At 37.8% G+C, this 23,608-nt stretch overlaps 1 protein-coding gene across 1 annotated transcript in view; it reads left to right on the top strand.

Moving 5' to 3' along the window:
* The window catches only part of MEGF9 (multiple EGF like domains 9), a 94,279-nt gene that overhangs the window by 60,346 nt on the left and 10,325 nt on the right, over positions 1-23,608 (top strand). Inside the window, exon 3 of the mRNA XM_005660387.4 lies at positions 9,775-9,914. Within this exon, the coding sequence (XP_005660444.1) occupies positions 9,775-9,914 (140 nt within the window). The remainder of the gene's footprint in view (positions 1-9,774; positions 9,915-23,608) is intronic.

Here is a 23,608-nt window from a genome sequence, read left to right as displayed (position 1 = left end):
GCTCTGGCGTAGGCCAGTGGCTGCAGCTCCGATTCGACGCCTAGGGAACCTCCATATGCCATGGGAGCGGCCCAAGAAATAGCAAAAAAACACACACACACACACAAAAAAAAAAAAAAAAAAAAAAGGAGAGAGAGAGAGAGAGAGAGAGATACTTGGGCAGACTCTTCATAGAATAGGATGCTCAAATGGCTAATCAACATGAAAACATGTTCCGTCTCATTAATATTCAGGTGAATGGCATTTAAAATAATGTGATACCACTTCAAGCTGCCAAATTTGCAAAAACTTAAAAAGCTGATGATATCAAGTGTTGGTGAAGATATAGAGCAATGAGACCATTATTTCACTAATAATGGGACTGTAAATTCTTACTAACACTTTGGAAAACAGTTAGGCATTGCTTCATTAAGTTGATAATGCACACACTCTATTACCCAGCAGTTCCATTCCTTGGTAAATACCGTAGAGAAAAGCAGGCTCATGTATACCAGAAGGATTGTATAAGATGGTTCATAGAAGCTTTTGGTGCTCATAATGACAAATGAAAACATCCCAAATGTCTAGAAGAATGAATAAATAAATAGGGTTATATTCATATGATGAAATATAATACAGCAGAGAAAAATGAATGACTACAGCTCTACAGATTTACAGTGATGAATCTCAAAAACCGTACTCTATCGAGCAATTAAAAAGTGAATTGAAGAGTACATAATAATTTTTTTCTTAATATAAAGTTTAAGGACAGGCAAAACTATATGTATATTATTTAGTAATACATACAGAGGTATTAAAAAAAAACTCTTAAAAAGCTAAAGAATGATTAAAACATTTGCTTCTGAGGAAGGTGACATAAGGGACTTCAAATGTCTTTGCTAGTGGGTATCAAATTACTGAGTTTATTGTTCTTTATATAGTATTTCTTTAAATTTATCTATTTTTGAATGATATATTTCATAATTTTAAAGTAAAGATTGAAAAACCTTTGTAAGGTTATATCAATAAAGTTGTTATGGGGAAAAAGAGATCTTTGCAAGAAAACTGGCTGGAATAGGGGTATTTGCAAATAGTGCTAGATACAGATAGGAAACTAGAGCTCCTAGTCTTAGAATTATATTGAGACAGATCAGAAGCAATGTCACATTTTTTTTTTTGCAATTATTTTAAAATCTCACTCAACAGATAATGTATTTAAATGATTGGCAATTGAGCCAGGAGAAGGTCAACATAAAAAGGTTCTAGGAGTTTTGCAAATCTATAAAGATAAGCACATTAAATCTTTCTGAATTGCTTTCATTATGTACATAGAGGTAATCTATAGTGTAGGAAAGAGAGAAAAAACAAAACAAAACATCTTACTAGTAAACAGAAGACCCAGGATCTAATTCTGACTACTTTCTGGCTGTGTAACCTCGAAAATTGTGTTGTTCACATTGCTGAATTTCTAACAATTGGGGCTTTTGAGAATATTAATATTCTACCATAAATGGAGCTACTAATATTTGAAAGACTCTTAGATATGTAATTTTAGCTCATTTTCACAGTCCTTTGAAATAAGGATTATTATTCTTATTTTTCAGATATGGAAACTTAACTTGTCCTGTAATCAAATAGCAAGAAAGCGGCAAAGCTGAGACTAATGTATGTCACTGTAAAGATTAAATTAAATAATGCATATATAAATATTGCTCTAAGCATTTTATTTATAACCCCAGAGTAGGAACTCAATAAATGTTAATGTGTCTCCTGACTACTCCATCCCCTGCAGGGTTCTGAACTCAAAGGCTTAGGACTGGGATATAAAGGACTTAGTCCTCAGTACTGTCATTATCAACATTTTGAGTTAAACAGGTTTTTGTGTGCTCATCTGGAAACTAAGCTACCACTTACACTGCCATTTCTGTGAGAAAATGAGTTCTAAACGGTACAAGTTAATTTTTCGAACACTGCATGTACACAAATTAAGTAATAATTATCCTTTTACTAAGCAACCTTTTACAGTGGTTACAAAAGAATACAAGTGTTAACATATATGAGAAGCATTTTCTTTTCAAGAAGATGATACTGAGACTTTATGCTTTTTCTCTTTCCAAAATGGCTTTTCAAATGCAGAAATCTCTATCAAATAATGGAGTGATTGTGTGGGTTTAAGAATTCTTATGGCTATGTTTCTTCCATTAAAAAAAAAAAAAGTGAGGGAAGGAAGAAATAACTTTCCTAGTTTAAGTTTGCCTTCCCAAGTTGTGGCTCTGGAAATATGACACTTTTATTTTTTTTGCCATTAAGTTTTACTTCTGACTTTTCAAATAAACTTTTAAATTTGATTTTGGTAAGATCAGCTATCACAAAATATTTTTGCACTTAAGCAATACCCTTTTTGAGTATTAAGAATTTCTGTCTGAATACGAATTTCGTCTAAACATATTTTAGACAATTTGCCCTCAAAAAAATAAGGAATGTTTAGCATAATAGCCCAATGTTTTCCACAATAAAGCTATCTTTTTTTCCTTCAGAAAAGAAGCTTTGCTCATTGCATAATGGTCTTTTCCATGATCGTAGAAAGACAGAGGAACACTAAATGCAGATGGTCTTTTGCCAAAATGCCCAATTATTGAGTTTCTTTCATAATGAAAAAGGAGAAACTGTTTTTAACTACCTTTACAAACCATGAGCCAAACATGAAATTAAGAATTGTTGATAACTTTTCATTTTGTTTATTTTCCTGTGTAAAAGCTTTTTCTGGTTAAAAAAACTTTCTCTAGATATCTTTTAGTATTATTTTTACTATAGTGGGAGAGCTTACAAATCAGCAATTTTCTCTTAATTTCAGACTCTGTTTTAACTAGTAGTTTCAGTCTCATTCTAAAGTTTTAGTTATTAAAAGAAGCAGAAGAAGAAAATTGATACATTTAATTATCTTTTTCTGTTTCTTATTCATTCCATGTCAGAATGCCAACATGAAAGCTGTCTGAGGAAGAAGGAAGGAGGAAAAGCAAGGCTTCTGAATAAATTAATTTCCCCTAATTAGAACTATATCTTTGTAGTTACTCAGTGACTGTTTGAGTTAAAATTAATATGATATCTGAAGGTATGTCATGCACATAATGTGTATCTTATAAATCTTAGGGAAAATTTGATAATATTTTTGATAATATAAAACATGCCAAGACAGCAATTTAGAAAAAAGTTAAATCAGTTATCTAGTTGGTGCAAAAGCACATCTGGCCATCTGGCTTTGGTCCCACCTAATGTAGGATTTTGTCGGTTCTTTCCCTTTTCAATTTTTATTTTCTTTTTGGTTACACTGAAGGCATGCAGAAGTTCCTGGCCCAGGGATCAAACCCAAGCCACAGCAGTGACAACGCCAGATCCTTAACCACTAGGCCACCAGGGAACTCCTCCCTTCTCAGTTTTAAGATTTTCTTTCCTAAACTGTTTCTACCATGTGTTCATAATGTGCTGTCTTTTCCTACCACATTTTTGCTCCAAACTAGTAATTACCCCATAAATTCTTGCCATTTTTCTAGATTTGTTAACAGAATTTTAGGAGTAAATAATCTTGTCTGTCTTTGCCTACTAAAGACTCTAATCCATTCTCTTTGTAATTCACAGAAAAAAAGTTCAATTGTCATCATCCTTACAGTTCTTTCATTTTTGAGTATTGATTATGTGCCAGACACTGGGCTAAAGTACCTTACATATATGATCTTTAATACGCCCAATAACCCTACAAGGTTTGGTATAATTATCTTCATTTTACAGTGAGAATACTGAGTCTAAGATAGAATAAGTGCTTAGTCCCAGCTAGTTACTAGCAGAGCTGGAATTTGAACCAAGCTCTCTGTCTCAGGCTATGAATTTTCCATAGACCCTGATACCTCCCTTCCTGTGTTCCACCCTTCCTACCCTGGTCAATGTCATTATAAAATAATGGAAATTCTGAAGATTCTCCACCCACTCAAACAAAACAAAAACCTTTAAACAGACATTTTTGTTAGTGCTTGTATGACATAAATATGTACCATATCTTGAGGTGATATACCACTGAATTTCCTTTTCAAAAAATTAATAAGTTTTATGTCAGAAAATATATTCTTTTTTACATTTTATTGATTGATTTTTTTATCTTTTGTCCTTTTTAGGGCCGCACCCTCAGCACATGGAGGTTCCCAGGCCAGGGGTCCAATCAAAGTTACAGCTGCTGGCCTACACCACAGCAACAGCAATGCCCAATACGAGTGGGTCTGAGACCTACACCACAGTTCACAGCAACACCAGATCATTAACCCACTGAGCGAGGCCAGGGATCTAACCCGCAACCTCATGGATGCTAGTCGGATTCGTCTCCCCTGTGCCATGACGGGAGCTCCTTTATTTCTTTATTTATTTTGCTTTTTAGAGCTGCACCCGTGGCATATGGAGGTTCCCAGGCTAGGGGTCAAATCGGAGCTGTAGCTGCCAGCCTTTGCCACAGCAACAGCAACGCGGGATCCGAGCCACGTCTGCGACCTACACTACAGCTCATAGCAAGGCCAGGGATTGAACCCTCAACCTCATGGTTCCTAGTCGGATTCATTTCTGCTGCGCCACAACAGGAACTCCTTTTTTTACATTTTAAAAGAGAATTTTTAACTGTTTAAACCTTGTAACAGTTGCTCACACCTGTGAGTGTGATAAATTCTATAACTAAGCACTGATATCATAAAGAAATTGATAATTTTATTTGGGATAATTTAAGAATAGATAGCATATGCTTAGTTATACTTAGTATGGCTTAGTTCTAGAATGTTTGTGCTTTCTTTATAACTAATTCTTTATACTTCTTTCTAATATTATTCTCCCTTCTTCATTCATTCTTCACTAGCAACTAACTCAGGCCTATTAAAAGTGATACCAGACGAGCAAATTCCATCTGAAAGTCTTTGTTAGTTGATGTCACTAGTAGAGATTTCTGACTCCTTTGCAAAATCCAGTTCTGTGCCCTCATTCTCCAGTTATGAAGATGTGAGTCTTTGGTTCTTTCCTTTTAAACCTATGGATAAGCATAAGTGGTCTGTTAACAGGCTGGTTTTTTTTTTCTTTTTTAATTTCATTTGCATTTATATCATTGACCTTTGCTTCAAAAAGCATTCAACAGTCTTTAACAGAAGGAGACCATGAAAGGGGGTGTTGTAAAGGATTTATTCCATAAAAGAAGTCACACAGGGAAAGCTTTATATTTGCTGAGTGATTTAATTCTTATACATGCAGAAATTGGCCATGGGCCATGAGTAACATGATGGAAAAGCGCTACTAGTTGCAGGCTCACAACTAAACTTCTCCACTCTTTTCTGGATTTTTTTTTAAAAGAGAAAAAAGCTCCCCGTTTCTTGTTGTTTTAAAATCTACTCAGAAAAAGTGAAGCAACCGCCTTAGCAGCAGGACTGGTCAACTGCCTTATCAAGATTCAAAATGCCACTTTTTTTTTTTTTTTTTTAAATCAGGAACTAAGGAGCATATTCTCCAGGGAGAAAGATTCCTGCTTACATCAGTTTTCTGAGTACCCAGAGCAGAATTATGAAGGGAAAGTTCACTTACAGGAATAGCAACCACTTTGGGACCATTGGCTATATTATGGTTATGAGATATTATTAGGTGATTAGATATTCCAAGATAATACCCTTTTCTTGCAGACAGTGGATTAGGCAAACACCGTCATTAAAAGCAGCTGTTTATTCTTCTGTATACTGAATAATCTAATGTCTGTAGAGAAATGAGGAGCAAGCATATTTTGATTAACATTTCTAAAGCCTTGGAAATTGGTTAGTGAAAGATAAGCAATGTCTGAAAAGCACATTATATATCCTTTATAATTTTCTGAGAGAATAGTGAGACTTAAGTTGACTGATTCCTTCTTGGTGAGTCATAAGATATTCCTGAACTTCATATTTGATGAACACAGGTTTTCTTTACTTGGTCTTTAAGTACCTTGGGGTTTTCTTGTGCATATATATATAGATGCATGTGGGGTTTTTAAAATTGTTTTCTTTTTTGCAAAAGTACTTGAGGCATGCTTGATAATGTAAATTCCTGTTGCATTTTTTAAAACAGTAATCATCTTTTATACTGTGATCCATTTAATTAAGCTTTAGCTAAACATCAAAATATTTAGGCTTGTGTCTCTGAGGATCTTGGTCTTTGCCAGGCTTTAGTCTCTTCAAGCAGAAAGAGCTCTCAGCTTTTGTTAAGGAAGACCTGAAATTTATGGGCAGTGAGAAAATACACTGGGGTTTCTTCTGAGTAAGGCAGAAACAACTTACTGGGGTCAGAACCTAAATAAATGGTGAATTGTGGTGCTTGGAATCTACAGAGTAAGGCTTAATCCCAAGCGGGTATCAAATTATTTGGCAGGCAAATTTCTTGTAGAAATTCAGAGTTAAACTGAGGAAGGGGTAGGTAACATAGTGAGAAAGTCTGGTTTCGTATAAATAAACCTGCCCTTACTAGGTGTGGACAGTAACTTTAACCCTCTGAATTCCCTCGGTAGTAAAATGAGGGTTATGACCTACATCTCGTAGAATTATTTTGAAGATTAGAGAGAGTATATATTTATTGACATAGGCCCTCAATAAATGATAACTTACTGTGTTTTTGTTTTGCTTTGGCTGCATCTGTGGCCTCTAGGCCAGGGATCAAATGCAAGCTACAGCTGAGACCTATGCCATAGCTGTGGAAATGTTGGATCTTAACACACTGTGCTGGGTCAGGGAGGAAACCTGCACTGCTACAGTGACAACTCTGGATCCTTAACCCGCTGTACCATAGTGGGAACTCCTGACTTACTGTTTTCATCATCATCATCATCATCCCTGTTTTCCATTTTATTTATTTCTTTATTTTTCTTTCTGGCCATGCCCATGGCATGCAGAAGTTTCTGGGCCAGGAATGGAGCCTGCACCATAGCAGTGACCCAAGCCACAGCAGTGGCAATGCCAGCTTCTTAACCTGTTGAGCCACCAGGGGACTTCCAGATGCCTCCATTTTAATTTCTGTAAGATTATTTGTTAGTCAAGAAATTGCATAACCCCGTATATTAGGCAGCTTTAAGATAGAAATGCAGAGTTTTGATAGGTAACTTCTCAGGATATAAGGTTTTAAGATATAATAAGTATTTATTATTTGCATAAGCATGGCTTTCTTTCCTTTCTGGACTGGTTTTAAGTAAAGCCCTAAAAATATACCTTGTAGGACTGTTTCTCTATCCTTTTTGGCATACCCTGGGGTAGTACAAAAAACTATGATAAGTGGGAGAGAGAAGTAACTTCAACGCCAACTGCTCAAAAATAGTTTTTTCAGATAGAAGGCAAAAGCCTCATTATTTAGCCCAGGGGATGCTGATAAACAGGCACATCTCAAATAATCAAAAAAGTAATTTTTAGGTTTGTATACTACAAGTAGAAATACACATGGCTGAAAGTTGCTTTTAACTGCATTCTGCAAAGTTCAACCCAAAGTTCCAATAACTCTCAAATTTAGAACTTCTATTTTTATTACAGAAATAGGAATATGGGAAGTAGTAGGGGATTACTTTAACTGACATGTCTAAGAGCTATGTAAGTATTAACAATCTTAGCTGGGGCTCCTGAACTAAAATTAACAACTCCATAGGGGCTCATTATTAGGAGCTGAATCTCTAAAATAATTATATTGAAATGCAGTGCTACCTTGCATTATCTCCACCCAATAAAACTGGTGCCAGAATTCTATTGAGATGAAGTCTAAAAATTTGATGTCCAGAATGAGCATATAAAGAAGGGTCACGCTGTTGGGAAAAAGGGAAAGTACTTTAGCTGTTCTGAGAACCAGTGCTTACCTCTAAAACTCAGTTTGTGTATTGAGCATTTACTTATAAAGCGCATATTACATGCCTACAACAAACGAGGTGCTATGCTAGATTGTGAGGATGACAGGATGACTAAAATATGGTCCCTAGACTCAGCAAACTTACCAAATATAAAAAGTTATAGTACACTATTCTTGCCTTGTGCTAGGTCTTGAAGGTAACTTTAAAAAAAAAAACCCTGCATGATATAGCCTTTGTTTCAGGTCTTTAACAATCTAACTGGAGAAACAAGAGTTATATGTATGATAGAATATAGAACAGTCCATAATTAAGAATAAGATGTATGGTATAGAGAATGTGATCATGAAGCCAAAAGATCTCTTGTCAATTGGTCAGGGAAAAGTTTCATGGAAAATAATGAGCCTGAAAGCAGGAAAATTTTTGAGAGGTGAAGGAGAGAAAAGATATTCTAAGAGGGATGACTACAGAAGAAATAGCAAGAGATAAAATTCGACCAAAATTGTTGATATATTGAATTTGAGTGAGTGATTAGAAGAACATGGGGTAGAAAGAGAAGAGTTGAAAATTACAGCAAAGGTTTAAGTTTCCCTGATTGCAGAGAGTAATGTCATTGATATAATGGACATCTAGGAAAAGAAGTTAATTGGAAGAGATGGTAAAAATATTTTTCCTACTTTAGGTTTTTAGCCTTCTTTTTGGATTGACAATTAGAATTTTTTATACTGATTTAATTCAGAAACTAATAAGGTCCTATTATATTCATATTTAAGTACCAGAAGTATTATAATTTAGCGTTGACCCAAAGTAGAAAATTATATCAAGTTTCTAGCATCTAAATGGGTATTACTTGACACATTCATTAAGATCCTAGTCTTCATATTCTTCACCCAAAAGCTAGACTGAGTGAAGGCTGGGTGGTGTTTCTTCTCTCTTTCTCTCTCTCTTTTTTTTTTTTTTTTTGTCTTTCTGTCTTTTCTAGGGCCGTACCCACAGCATATGGAGGTTCCCAGGCTAGGGGTCTAATTGGAGCTGTAGCCACCAGCCTACACCGCAGCCACAGCAACACCAGATCTGAGCCGCATCTGTGACCTACACCACAGCTCCTGGCAATGCCGGATCCTTAACCCACTGAGCAAGGCCAGGGATCGAACCTGCAACCTCATGGTTCCTAGTCAGATTCTTTAACCACTGAGTCATGACGGGAACTTCTCTTCTCCAGACTGGACAGTGTGGATGCTGAGGGAACTATAGAATGATGCAGGAATGAGATATAGCAATAGTGCCAGTTCTGCATCCCAGGGCTTATCTTATTAGTAAAGATTTTGAAGGACTGGGAACTTACACTGTCCATGGTTCCTTTATCATTTTTTCATTTTTAAAAATGTTACTAAAGCATAGTTGAGTTAATGTTAATTTCTGCTTTACAACAAAGCGATTTCAGTTATGCATATACTCTTATCTATTCATTTTTAGCTTCTTTTCCCATATAGGTTATCACAGAATGTTGGGTAGAGTTCCCTGTGCTATATGGTTGGTCCCTGTTGACATCCATTCCATGTATAATAGTATGCCTATGCCAATCCCAAACTCCCAACTCATCTCTCTCCTCCCACCTTTCCGCTTTGGTAGCTATAAGTTTGTTTTTGAAGTCCATGAGTCTGTTTCTGTTTTGTAAATAAGTTCTTTATTTTAAACTATTCAAGTGCAGAGGATTAAACTGTCACAAATGATTAGTGTTAGTACTATATTAATTAAATGTATATAGTCATGAAGTTGTTTAACTTCCGGTTCAAAATAAAAATTACTCAGTATATATAGTAACTAGAATCTGGTTGAAACTGTTTGTACATGAAGATCATCTATGATGGGATGTTAGGCAATAAAACTTTCAAACTGATTTTGTTCATTGTCTTTGCTTTTATTTGCAGTTCTGGGAAATGTCGCTGCAAAGTGGGTGTCACTGGCTCTTCATGTGATCGATGCCAAGATGGATATTATGACTTTAATAAGAATGGCTGCTTGCCCTGCCAGTGCAATAATCGGTCTGCCAGTTGTGATGCCCTCACAGGTACACACTTTTCTTACCCTTTTATGTAATTAATTCTTTGTTCTTTTCATTTTGAAGTCCTGCACATAGGGGTTGATTCTTCCAAAATAGTTTATAAGGGTCTTTCGCTTCTAAGTAGGATGTAATAGACCACAGTAAGCCAAACTCTTAGTACAACAACTTAAAGAAGATACATAAATTACAAAAATCATATCGATTAGAGATTCATGGAAGCAAGCAATTCCAGAAAGGGTAGAACTTCTCCTAAGTAGCTGGTGATCCCCAGCCTTCCCTTTCAAGGGACACATACTGATTCTGGGCACAGACTAGGGAGCAGGCTTAGCCCAAGTAAAGGAATTCTTCTTGAGGAAGGAGATATAAGAAGAGCATTTGGGGCTTGCATGATGATTTGGAAACTAGAGGAGCCCAAAACACAAAGCCAGTTTTCCCATTGGACATTAGTGGACTGAGCAGAAGATGAAAGGCTAGCCCAAAAGACAGAAAGAAATTTCTCAGTCTTGTGGTGCTTAGGAGACAAAAATCTCTTTAGAAAGAGAGGGCATGTTGCAACATAGGGACAGTGTCCCTCTCTTAAGACATTGTCAGTTTCTGAAGGTGTGTAGAGTGGGACTCAGGCTTACATCACTGAGAAGTACTGACCTGTTGCAATCTTTCAGGGCTGGGAGACACAGGCCTGCTAGGCTCTAATCAAAAGCTTAGAGGGCCATGACCATGAAATAGTGATGAACCACAGGTGAACTGACTCATGCTAAAATTGCAGTCCATCCTCAACCCATCATGATTTCTTTTTCTTTTCTTTTTTTTTTTTTTTTTTTGTCTTTTTGCTATTTCTTGGGCCGCTCCCGCGGCATATGGAGGTTCCCAGGCTAGGGGTCCCATCAGAGCCGCAGCCACCGGCCTACGCCAGAGCCACAGCAACGTGGGATCTGAGCCGCGTCTGCAACCTACACCACAGCTCACGGCAACGCTGGATTGTCAACCCACTGAGCAAGGGCAGGGACCGAACCCGCAACCTCATGGTTCCTAGTCGGATTCGTTAACCACTGCGCCACGACGGGAACTCCCCATCATGATTTCTGATGAAATCCTCTCATACCTATCTCACAGAGGAAAGGGGAGTCATCTGTGTTTCTTTTATATGTAATCAAAAACATTAGACAGTGTCGAAGTAGGAAAACGTGACCAATAATAAAGAGGAAAACAGCAGAAGCAGACCCATAGGTGACTCAGGTGTTAGAGTTAACATACAATGTCTTTAAAAAATTAATATTAATATTTTAAGGAAATAGAGGCAAAACCAGACAAAATAGGTGAAAAGAGGCAAAATTTCAAGAGAATTGGAATCTATAAAAAATCAAAAGGACAATCTAGAAATGAAAAATACAATATCTAAAATTAATACCTCCTCGAGACAAGGTTATATTCAGTTGTGTACAGTGAAGACAGGGATAGTAGATTCAAATATAGCTCAATTTGAAATACTCAAAGTTGTGTCAATGTGGTCTACAGGTGGTGGGGGCAAACCACTGCAGTTATCTGATTCCAGAGGTTGGCATGGCTCACTACCACTAGGGGGTCTGTGAACAGGCATCACTTGTGGCCACAATCACCTCAAAAGGAACCACAGAGGAGGGCATTGTAACTGAACACCACCTGTTGTTGCTTTCACTCTCCCGGGAACTCACACACCTTGCCACTGCCATTGCCAAATGCTCTGGGCACCATCTAAATCTCCCTGAGGCTCATGACCACTTCCCAGGGCCCCGAAACTAGGAGTAGCCTGCACCACCTTCCTGCAGGTCTTTGCTATTGTCAAGAGCCCAGCAACCAGGCACTGACTACCATCCCTGCCCATTCCATATCCCTGGAAACACACTCAGGGGGATAAGAGCCTGCTCACACCAAAGAAAAAGACAGCAAATATCCAAACTCCCAAGCCAAAAATAAATAGTAACCCCCCACAAAATACAAAGGGGAGCTCTTGCATAGAAATAGCCCTACAAGACTACAGTAGTTGCTTTCCCTAATCTCACAGAAAAAGACAAATATAAGTGAAATGAAGAAGCTCAGGAACCATTCCCAATTAAAAGAACAGGAGAATTCACCTGAAGCAGCAAACAATGAAACAGTCTTCTGTAGATTAATAGATACTGAGTTCAAAAGGGAAATAGTGAAAATACTGAAGGAATTAGGGTGACTATGAAGAAATTAAGAGCAGATATGTAATGCAGACAGCTTTAGAAAGGAACTAAAAAATATGAGGAGCCAAGAAAAATTAGAAAATTCATTTGCAGAGATGAAACTGAGTTAAAGCCACTAAAGAGCAGAATGAATAATGCAGAGAAACACATTAGTGACTTGGAAGATAGAATAATGGAAATCACCCATTCAGGGCAACAGACAGAAAACCAACTGAAAAATCATGAAAGCAATATAAGAGATCTATGGGATAATAGAAAGTGGGCCAATCTATGCATAAGAGGAATTTCAGAAGGAGAACAAAAAGAAAAGGGGATTGAAAATATATTTGAAGAAATTATGTCTGAAAACCTTCCAAATCTAAAGGAAACAGATATCAAGATATGGAAAGCACAGAGGGCCCCAAACAAGTTGAACCCCAACAGTCCCACACCAAGACATGTTACAATAAAAGCGGCAAAAGTTAAAGATAAGAGGATTCTAAAGGAAGCAAGAGAAACGTAAAGCGTTAATTATAAGGGAACCCCCATAAGGCTATCAGCTGATTTCTCTACAGAAAAAGAGAGTAGCGGAGTTCCCGTCGTGGCGCAGTGGTTAACGAATCCGACTAGGAACCATGAGGTTGCGGGTTCGGTCCCTGCCCTTGCTCAGTGGGTTAACGATCCGGCGTTGCCGTGAGCTGTGGTGTAGGTTGCAGACGCAGCTTGGATCCCGAGTTGCTGTGGCCCTGGCGTAGGCCAATGGCTACAGCTCCGATTCGACCCCTAGCCTGGGAACCTCCATATGCCGCGGGAGCGGCCCAAAAGGAAAAATTTTCAGCCTAGAATACTCTACCCTGCCAGAATATCATTTAAAATAGAAGGAGAAATAAAGAATTTCTCCAGCAAACAAAAGCTAAGAGTACAGCAATACTAAACCCATTCTGAAAGAAATACTGAAAGGGATTATCTAAATGAAAAAAAAAAAAAAAGTAAGAAATAGGATGGGAGAAATCACAATTGGAAAGCAATCAGTTAAACAAGGCAGTGTACGGATCTAAAAGAAAAAAAAAAAACCTACTGTAAAAGTGACAATAAACACAAGGAACAGCAAAGAACAAACATGAAGATGTTAAAAAAGGACTTCAAAAGCATAGAATATGCGGAATGAAAATAAGAAAATCTAGACTCTTTTTTTTATAATGTGTTTGTGCCTATATGACTATTAGGCTAAAGCAAACAGATATAGGAAGGGGTTAACGTACTTAAAAAACAGGCCAACGCAAATCAAAACTAAACACTACATTTACAAAAGCTAAAAAGAAAAGTACAGAAGCATAAAGTAAAAAGAAATCATCCAATCAAAAAAAGAAAGGAACAAAGAGAAACATAGAATCAACTGGGAAACAAGGTTTAAAATGGCAATAGGGAGTTCCCGTCGTGGCGCAGTGGTTAATGAATCCGACTAGGAACCATGAGGTTGCAGGTTCGGTTCCTGCCCTTGCTCAGTGGGTTGACGATCCGGCGTTGCCGTGAGCTGTGGTGTAGGTTGCAGACGCAGCTCGGATCCCGAGTTGCTGTGGCCCTGGCGTAGGCCGGTGGCTACAGCTCTGACTCGACCTCTAGCCTGGGAACCTCCATATGCCGCGGGGAGTGGCCCAAATAAATAGCAAAAAGACGAAAAAAAAATGGCAATAAATACATATTTATCAAGAATTACCTTAACTGTCCATGGACTGAATGCTCCAGTCAAAAGACAGAGTGGCAGATTGGATAAAAAAGCAAGAGCCTACAATCTGCTGTCTACAAGAGACTCACCTTAGGGCAAAGGGTGGGGAATAGGAAAAGTGAGGGGATAGGAAAAGACATTTCATGCCAATGGACAAGACAGGAAAACGAGTTGAAATACTCATTTCAGACAAAATAGACTTTAAAATGAAGACCATGAAGAAAGACGAAGAAGGACTATTTAATGATAAAGGATCCATTCAAGAAGAGTCATCAATATATATGCGCCTAATACAGGAGCACCTAGATACATACAACAAATACTAACAGACATAAAAGGAGAAATTGATGGGAATACAGTAATAGGAGACTTTAACACCCCACTCACATCAGTGGACAGATCCTCTAGACAGAAAATCAATAAAGCAACAGAGATCCTAAATGGCACAATAGAAAATACAGACTTAATTGACATTTTTCAGGACATTACATCCAAAAAAATCAGAATATACATTCTTTTCAAGTGCTCATGGAACATTCTCAAGGATTGACCACATACTGGGTACAGACTAACCTCAACAAATTTAAGAAGTTATTTCAAGTATCTTCTCTCACCACAGTGGCATGAAACTAGAAATCAACCACAGGAAATGAGAAAAAAGTGACTACATGGAGACTAAACAACATCTACTAAAAAACCAGTGGGTCAATGAGGAAATCAAAAAGGAAATTAAAAAATACCTCCAGACAAATGATAATATAGATACAACCATTCAAAATCTATGGGATGCCACAAAAGCAGTGTTCAGAGGGAAATTCATAGCAACATAGGCCTTCCTCAAAAAAAGAGAAAAATTTCAAATAGACAACCTAACCCACCACCTAAATGAATTAGAAAAAGAACAAACAAAACCTAAAGTCAGCAGAAGAGAGGAAATCATAAAGATCAGAGAAGAAATCAATAAAATAGAGATTCAAAAAACAATAGAAAAAATGAATAAAACCAAGAACTGGTTCTTTGCAAGGGTAAACAAAATTGACAAACCTCTAGCCAGGCTCACCAAGAAGAGGGGAGAAAAAACCCAAATAAGAAATGAAAAAGGAAAAATCTCAATAGACATTGTAGAAATACCAAAAAAAAAAAAAATAAGTGAATACTATGAACAATTATATGCCAACAAATTTGACAACTTAGAAGAAATGGTCAACTTTCTAGAGAACTACAGCCCATCAAAACTGAATCAAAAAGAAATAGATCAACCGAACAGACTGATCACTAGAAATGAAATTGAATATGTAATAAAAAACACTCCCTACAAACAAAAGTCCAGGATCAGATGGCTTCACAGGCAAATTCTACTAAACATACAAGGAGGAACTTAAACCCATCCTTCTTACATTTTTCCAAAAGGTTGAAGAAGAAGGAATACTCCCAAAGACATTCTACGAAGCCACCGTACCCTAATACCAAAACCAGACAAAGATACTACCAAAAAAGAAAATTATAGGCCAATATCTTTGATGAATATGGATGCAAAAATTCTCAACAAAATTTTAGCCAACTGAATCCAGCAGCATATAAAAAACATCATACCCCACAACCAAGTGGGATTCATCCCAGGTTCACAAGGATGATTCAGCATATGCAAATCAATCAACATCATATACCACATTAACAAAAGAAAAGTAAAAAACCACATGATCATCTCAATAGATGCAGAAAAAGCATTTGACGAAGTCCAACATCCATTCATGGTAAAAACTCTTACCAAGAGTTCCCATCGTGGCACAGTGGTTAACGAATCCGACTAGGAACCATGAGGTTGCGGGTTCGGTCCCTGCCCCTGCTCAGTGGGTTAACGATCTGGCGTTGCTGTGAGTTGTGGTGTAGGTTGCAGACGCGGCTCGGATCCCGCGTTGCTGTGGCCCTGGCGTAGGCTGGTGGCTACAGCTCCGATTGGACCCCTAGCCTGGGAACCTCCATATGCCGCGGGAGCGGCCCAAGAAATAGCAAAAAGACAAAAAAAAAAAAAAAAAAAAAAAAAAAACTCTTACCAAAATGACTGTAGAGGGAACATACCTTAATATAATAAAAGCCATTTATGACAGACCCACAGCAAATATAATACTCAGTGGAGAAGAGCTGAAAGCCTTCCTGGTAAAATCTGGAACAAGACAAGGATGCCCACTCTCACCAGTTTCATTCAACATAGTATTGGAAGTCCTAGCTACAGCAATTAGACCAACAAAAGAAATAGAAAGTATCCAAACTGGAAGAGAAGAGGTAAAATTGTCACTGTATGCAGATGATGTAATACCATATATAGAAAACCCTAAGGATGCCATACAGAAACTACTTGAATTGATCAACGAATTCAGCAAAGTAGTAGGATACAAGATTAACATTTAGAAATCAGTTGCATTTCTGTATACTAAAATGAAATATTAGAAAAGGATTATAAAAATACCTTTTATTTATTTTTTATAATAATTTTTATTTTTTCCATTATACTTTGTTTACAGTGTTCTGTCAATTTCTACTGTACAGCAAAGTGACCCAGTCTCACACACATATATATATATTCTTTTTCTCATGTTATCCTCCATCATGTTCCATCATAAGTGACTAGACTTAGTTCCCTGTGCTATACAGTAGGATCTCATTGCTTATCCACTCCAAATGCAATAGTTTGCATCTATTAACCCCAGACTCCCAGTCCATCCCTTGGCAACTGTAAGTCTATTCTTCAAGTCCATGAGTTTATTTTCTGTAGCAAGGTTCATTTGTGCCATATATTAGATTCCATATATAAGTGATATCATATGGTATTTGTCTTTCTCTTTCTGACTTACTTCACTTAGTATGAGAATCTCTAGTTCCATCCATGTTGCTTCAAATGGCATTGTTTTGTTCTTTTTTATGGCTGAGTAGTATTCCATTACATATATATACCACATCTATTTATAGAAAACCCTAAGGACTCCGCACAAAAACTACTCGGAACTGATCAATGAATTCAGCAAAGTAGCAGGATATAAGATTAACATTCAGAAATCGCTTGCATTTCTGTATACTAACAATGAAATATTAGAAAAGGATTATAAAAATACAACACCTTTTAAAATCATACCCCCCAAAATTAAATATATAGGAATAAATTTGACCAAGGAAGTGAAAGACGTATATGCTGAGAACTATAACACATTAATCAAGGAAATTAAAGAGGATTCAATGAAATGGAAAGATATTCCATGCTCCTGGGTTGGAAGAATTAATATCATAAAAATGGGCATAATACCCAAAGTAATCAATGCCTATCAAATTACCCAAGACATTTTTCACAGAACTAGAAAAAACAATCCGAAAATTTATATGGAACCATAAAAGACCCAGGATTGCCAAAGCAATCCTGAGGAACAAAAACTGAGCAGGAGACATAACTCTCCCAGACGTCAGGCAATATTGCAAAGGTACAGTAATCAAGACAGTGTAGTATTGGTACCAAAACAGACATACAGATGAATGGAACAGAGTAGAGAACCCAGACATAAACCCAGACACCTATGATCAATTAATCTTTGACAAAGGAGGCAAGAATATAAAATGGGAAAAAGACAGTTTTTTCAGCAAGTGGTGCTGGGAAAACTGGACAGCCACATGTAAATCAATGAAACTGAAACACACCTTCACACCATGTACAAAAATAAACTCAAAATGGCTTAAAGACTTAAACGTAAGACAAGACAGCATCAAATTCCTAGAAGAGAACATAGGCAAAACATTCTCTGACATCAGCCGTACAAATGTTTTCTTAGGTTAGTCTCCTAAGACAACAGAAATAAAAGCAAAAATAAATCAGTGGGATCTAATCAAACTGACAAGCTTTTGCATGGCAAAGGAAATCATAAAAAAAAAAAAAAAAAAAAAAGACAACCTACAGGATGGGAGAAAATTGTGGGGGGTTTTTGTATTTTTTTTTGGTTTTTTTTTTTGCCTTTTTGTCTTTTTTAGGGCCACACCTGCAGCATATGGAGGTTCCCAGGCTAGGGGTCTAATCGGAGCTGTAGCCCCTGGCCTACACCAGGGCCACAGCAATGCCAGATCTGAGCCTCGTCTGTGATCTACACCACAGCTAACGGCAACACTGGATCCTTAACCCACTGAGCAAGGCAAGGGATCAAACCCGCAACCTCATGGTTCCTAGTTGAATTTGTTTCTGCTGTGCCACGACAGGAACTCCAGAAAATAATTTTAAATGATGCAAAGTTTGGGGTTAATAGATGCAAACTATTGCATTTGGAGTGGATAAGCAATGGGATCCTGCTGTATAGCACAGGGAACTAAATCTAGTCACTCATGTTGGAACATGATGGAGGATAACATGAGAAAAAGAATGTACGTGTGTGTGTGTGAGACTGGGTCACTTTGCTGTACAGTAGAAATTGACAGAACACTGTAAACCAACTAAAATGGAAAAAACAAAAATGACTTAAAAAGGAAAAAAATATTTTTAAAAATACCCAAAGTAACACACAGAGGAAGAAAATGAAATAGAAAGATCAGAGCATGTGGGATACAGCCAAAAAGTCTCATACAAATTGTAATTGAAGACTTAGAAAGAAAGGAGAGAGATACTGGGGTAGAAGCAATTATCTGAGGAGGTAATGGCCAAGAGTTTTTCAAATTAATGAAATATGTTAACCCTTATATTCAAAAGCTCAGCAAACCCTAGGTAGTATAAAAAGAAAACCACATCTAGGCAAACTTAGTCAAACTGTTAAAAATTAGTGACAATTGGAGTTCCCTGGTGGCTCAGTGTGTTAAGGATCCAATATTGTCACTGCAGTGGCTTGGGTCTCTGCTGTGGCATGGGTTCAGCCCCTGCCTGAGAGCTTCTGCATGCTTTGAGTGCAGCCAAAAAGAAAAAAAAACTAATGGCAGTTAACTTTTCTGGTCTTCAGTTTTCCTAAATGTAAGGGTTAGAGATACTTCCTTGGAAATCTTTTTTTTCTCCTGCAAAAAAATGAGAGCACTCTAGTCTGACAAGTGCAAGTGTTTTAATGAAACTAAGGTAGCAATAGCAAAATATTTGAAATTTGAAAGTACCTTGGAAAAATTTGTGTGTAATCATATTTTTCATTCTAATGTTCTAGTCTATGGTGAAACAAATTGATTTAGGAGAAATTTTGTTATTTTTTTCTTCAGTTTCCTAATCTGATCCCTTACCTACTAGCCTATTCTATTTTGTGCCTTTTTTTTTTTTTTTTTTTTTTACTGTTTTGTGACCCTGTCATACTGGCTTCTAGTCCTAAAATTCTCTGGTCTTTCTAGACCCCTTTGCCTTATTGAATGATAGTCTTCCTTCAGGCATTCAGTTAAAGGTTACTTTAGTATGGAGTTCCTGTCATGGCTCAGCAGAAATGAATCTGACTAGTATCCATAAGGATGTAGGTTCTATCCCTGGCCTTGCTCAGTGAGTTAAGAATCTGGCGTTGCCGTGAGCTGTGGTGTAGGTTGACTCAAACTGAATCTGGCGGGGCTGTGGCTGTGGCACAGGCCAGCAGCTACAGCTCCAGTTCAACCCCTAGCCTGGGAACATCCATATGCTGCAGGTTCGGCCCCCCCCCCAAAAAAAGGTTGCTTTGGTGGACATACTACTATCTATAAAATAGATAAACAAGGACATACTTTATAGCATAAGGAACTATACTCAATATTTTATAATAATCTATAATGGGAAGGAATCCAAAAAAGTGTGTGTGTGTGTATACATGTATGTATGAATCACTGTGCTGTACACCCGAAACTAACACAGCGTTATAAATTAACTATATTTCAATAATTTAAAAAAGTTTACCTCATTAGAAAGTAGTTTCTGCTCCAGGCTAAATGATGATTCCCAATTATATACTCTAATATATAGTTATATTTTCTTCATAGCACTTATCAGAGTTTGTATTACTTATTTGTGATTTTGATTCATGTATGGCATATGCATTACACTGTAAGTTTCATACCAGTTTCGTTCACTATTTTACACAATCCCTAGCACAGAAATTAGCACATAGTAAGTATTCAGTAAATTTTTGTTGAAGAAATGAACAAATGAATAGAAATGCTTGCAGAGGAAAGACGAATTTCAACCTTGACAATGACAAAAATGTTTCATCATGCTGAGTTGATTTAAATTGTTCCCTAGATTGTTCATGGTACCAGGAAACAGTCTGCATTGCTGGTTCTCATTTCCTTGACCAGCAGTGAAGTAGCTTTCTTTAGTGTCAAGTAAATCCCAACCTGTCTTTGTCCAGAGATAATTCAAGGCAAAAGAAAACCTTTTCATGGTTCTGATTTCTAAAGCAGGTAGTAATAAGAGAAATAAATGGTTTTTCTGTTTGGAAATGTAATAAAAATGAAATCCAATGTAAAGAAGCTGAATACCTGATTTAAAACTTCCAGCTTAATATAGAATCTATCTTTCCTTTTATCTTAAATTTTGAAAAGATTTTTTTCAGCAGTGTTGTGATGCGGTCGCCCTCTGGTGGCCACTTACTATGTTTTCACAGTTCTGTTCCCCACCACCACCACCTCTACCCCCTAGTTTTTTCCATACCTTGTAATTTAGATTGAAGTAGATTTTTAAGGTAACCTTTTTGTGATAAAGTATATTAGGAAAGATATTTTGAAAAGCAGTATATGTTAGACATCTTAAAAATACTTCTCTGATCCAATAATTCTGTTTCCAGGAATCAACTCTTGGAAAATAATTTTTTTTTTTTTTTTGGTCTTTTTAGGGCTGCACCTGCAACATGTGGAGGTTCCCAGGCTAAGGGTCCAGTCGGAGCTGTAGCTGAAAGCCTACGCCAGAGCCACAGCAACTCAGGATCCTAGCTGTGTCTGCGACCTACACCACAGCTCACAGCAACACCAGATCCTTAACCCACTGAGTAAGGCCAGGGATCGAACTCGCAACCTCATGATTCCTGGGGTTCCTAGTTGAATTCATTTCTACTGTGCCATGACGAGAACTCCTGGGAAATAATTCTAAATTCATAAAAAGCTTTATGTTCATAGATGCTCACCAAAGTGGTAGTGATAATTCTAAAAGGTTAGTCAGCTCTGCTTTTTTGTGTGTATCATTTTTTTAAGGCTGCATTCGAGGCATATGAAGGTTCCTAGCTAGGGGTGGAATCGGAGCTGTAGCTGCCGGCCTATGCCACAGCCATAGCAACATCAGATCAAAGCCGCATCTGCAACCTGCACCACAGCTCATGGCAATGCCGGATCCTCAACCCACTGAGCAAGGCCAGGGATCGATCCTGCATCCTCATGGATGCTAGTAAGATTAGTTAACCACCGAGCCACGACAGGAACTCCTTGTGTTCATTCTTAAGCATCATGGTTACCAAATGAGAAAGGTTAAAGGGTGTGTATAGAGAAACCCAACAGTGACCTTGGCTAGATCCTACCTCTGTAGGTCTTCAGAATCTGGAATTTCCAATAATGCTCGTTCTATGAACAAGTTAATATCTTCTAATAAATTTTGTTTACACTACAAAAAAAGTGATATACAATAACATGAGAGAGTGAAAGAAGCAGTGTATAGAATGACATGTGCCATACGTTTAGACTATTTAAAAAGCAAAACCTAAATTTCTGTATATAAGGAGAGATTCAGTGAAAAGTATTCAAAATCTCAATGGCAGATTTCTTAAGGTGATTTTTTTCTTTTTTCTATTCTCCTGTTTGTTTCTAGATTTTCTTTATTGAATACATATTTCCCTTAAAATGGAGATGAGGAGTACTGTTATTTATTTATTTATTTATTTTGTCTTTTTAGAGCCACACAAATGGCATATGGAAGTTCCTAGGCTGGGGTCCAATTGGATCTGCAGCTGCTGGCCTACACCACAGCCACAGCAACTTGGGATCCGAGCTGCGTCTACGGCCTACACCACAGCTCACCAGATCCTTAACCCACTGAGCCACACTGGGAACTCTGGGTACTGTTATTTTTAAGCTAAAACTTAGTGTACTTCCTTTTAAGAATTTAAGGTGCCCTCATGTATTCATACAATGTCTCATGTTGAGCTGACTTCAGCAGCTTGACTGAGTTGACCATTCCTCAAGAACTTTCTTCACTTGAAGATGGCACACTTTCCTGTGTTGTTTTTTTTCCTCCTCTGTCAGCTCTGCTAGATCTTCCTCTTTGCAACTATGAGCACTAGAGTGCCTCAGAAGTTTGTTTTTCTTGACATGTTTGTCTTCTGCATTTATACTGTCCCTGAGTGATCTCATTCAGTCCCCTGAATTTAATTGAAATGCCACCTACAAATGTGCTTATTGCCATATTTACATTTCTCTCTTGATCTCTGTACTCAAAGCTCCAACAGTGCCCTTGACATATTCACTCAAATGCTTTAATTGGTATCATAACCCTAACACATCCAAAACCACTCTTTATTTCGCAAAATAAACTAAGCCTGGTTTACTCCTGCTGTTCATTTTGGTGACTAGCACTAGAGGAGTCACTTTTGATTCTTCTTTTTGCTGTGAATAACCAGTCCCTCAGCAAGTCAGCAGCCTGGCATTCAACATGACCTTCATTGCTACCATCCTTGTCTAAGTACCTGTCATCTCTCTGAACTATTTTTTTTAATTTAACTTAATTTAGTTTAATTTAATTTTTTATTTTTTTTTTGCTATTTCTTGGGCCGCTCCCGCGGCATATGGAGATTCCCAGACTAGGGGTCTAATCGGAGCCGTAGCCACCGGCCTACACAAGAGCCACAGCAGCGCGTGATCCGAGCCACGTCTGCAACCTGCACCACAACTCACGGCAACGCTGGATCGTCAACCCACTGAGCAAGTGCAGGGACCGAACCCGCAACCTCATGGTTCCTAGTCAGATTCGTTAACCACTGCGCCACGATGGGAACTCCTCTCTGAACTATTTTGACACTCTCTCATCTGGTCTTTCTGCTTCCTCTCTTGTCTCATCCTCTGACCCCCACCCTACCGTAGTCCAGTCTCCAGTTAGTAACCAGAATGATCGTTTAAAAGTGTAAAACCGGATCATGTCATTCCCATGCTCAAAGCCTCCCAAGGTTTCCCATCCTTTTTTTTTTTTTTTTTTTTTGTCTTTTTAGGGCCACACCCATGGCATATGGAGGGTCCCAGGCTAGGGCTCAAATCAGAGCTGCAACTGCCAGCCTACACCACAGCCACAGCAATGCCAGATCCAAGCCTCGTCTGGGACCTACACCACAGCTCACAGCAAAGCTGGATCAACCCCCTGAGCAAGGTTAGGGCTTGAAACCGAGACCTCATGGATACAAGTCAGGTTTATAACTGCTGAGCCACGATGGGAACTCCCCTATCCATCTTGAATAAAATTCAGACTTGCTTCCATGACTATATATTTTGGGCCCCTGCCTTTCTCTCTGACCTTATCTCCTGTTACCCCCTCCCCTGTTTGCTCAGGCTGGCCTTCTTTCTGTTAAACAGGTTTGAATTTGCTTTCTGTTCTGTGGAGAAAATTAGGCATTTCTTTTTACAATCAAGTACCTTGCTGTATTTCTGATAGCTTTATATGTGAACTGGAAATACTGCAATAAAGACTTTTTACAGGTGGCGATTTATGTTTTCAAAGCTTTGTCAGTGAATCTGGTTGGAAAGGAACTCTACATTCTTTTCTGTAACCAGTTATTTTCTTGGTTACCCCCACCAGGTTTTTTTTGATGCTCAGCCAAGCATGAGATCATCTACAGGAAACACTCGTTCCTTTTTTT

This window comes from Sus scrofa, chromosome 1 (assembly GCF_054392235.1).
Source record: "Sus scrofa isolate SSC_HxYL_T2T_F1_AM1 chromosome 1, Sscrofa_HxYL_maternal_Yorkshire_Landrace_v2.0, whole genome shotgun sequence".
In the NCBI taxonomy this organism is placed as follows: Eukaryota; Metazoa; Chordata; class Mammalia; order Artiodactyla; family Suidae; genus Sus; species Sus scrofa.
This window is presented reverse-complemented; position numbering and strand designations above follow the sequence as displayed.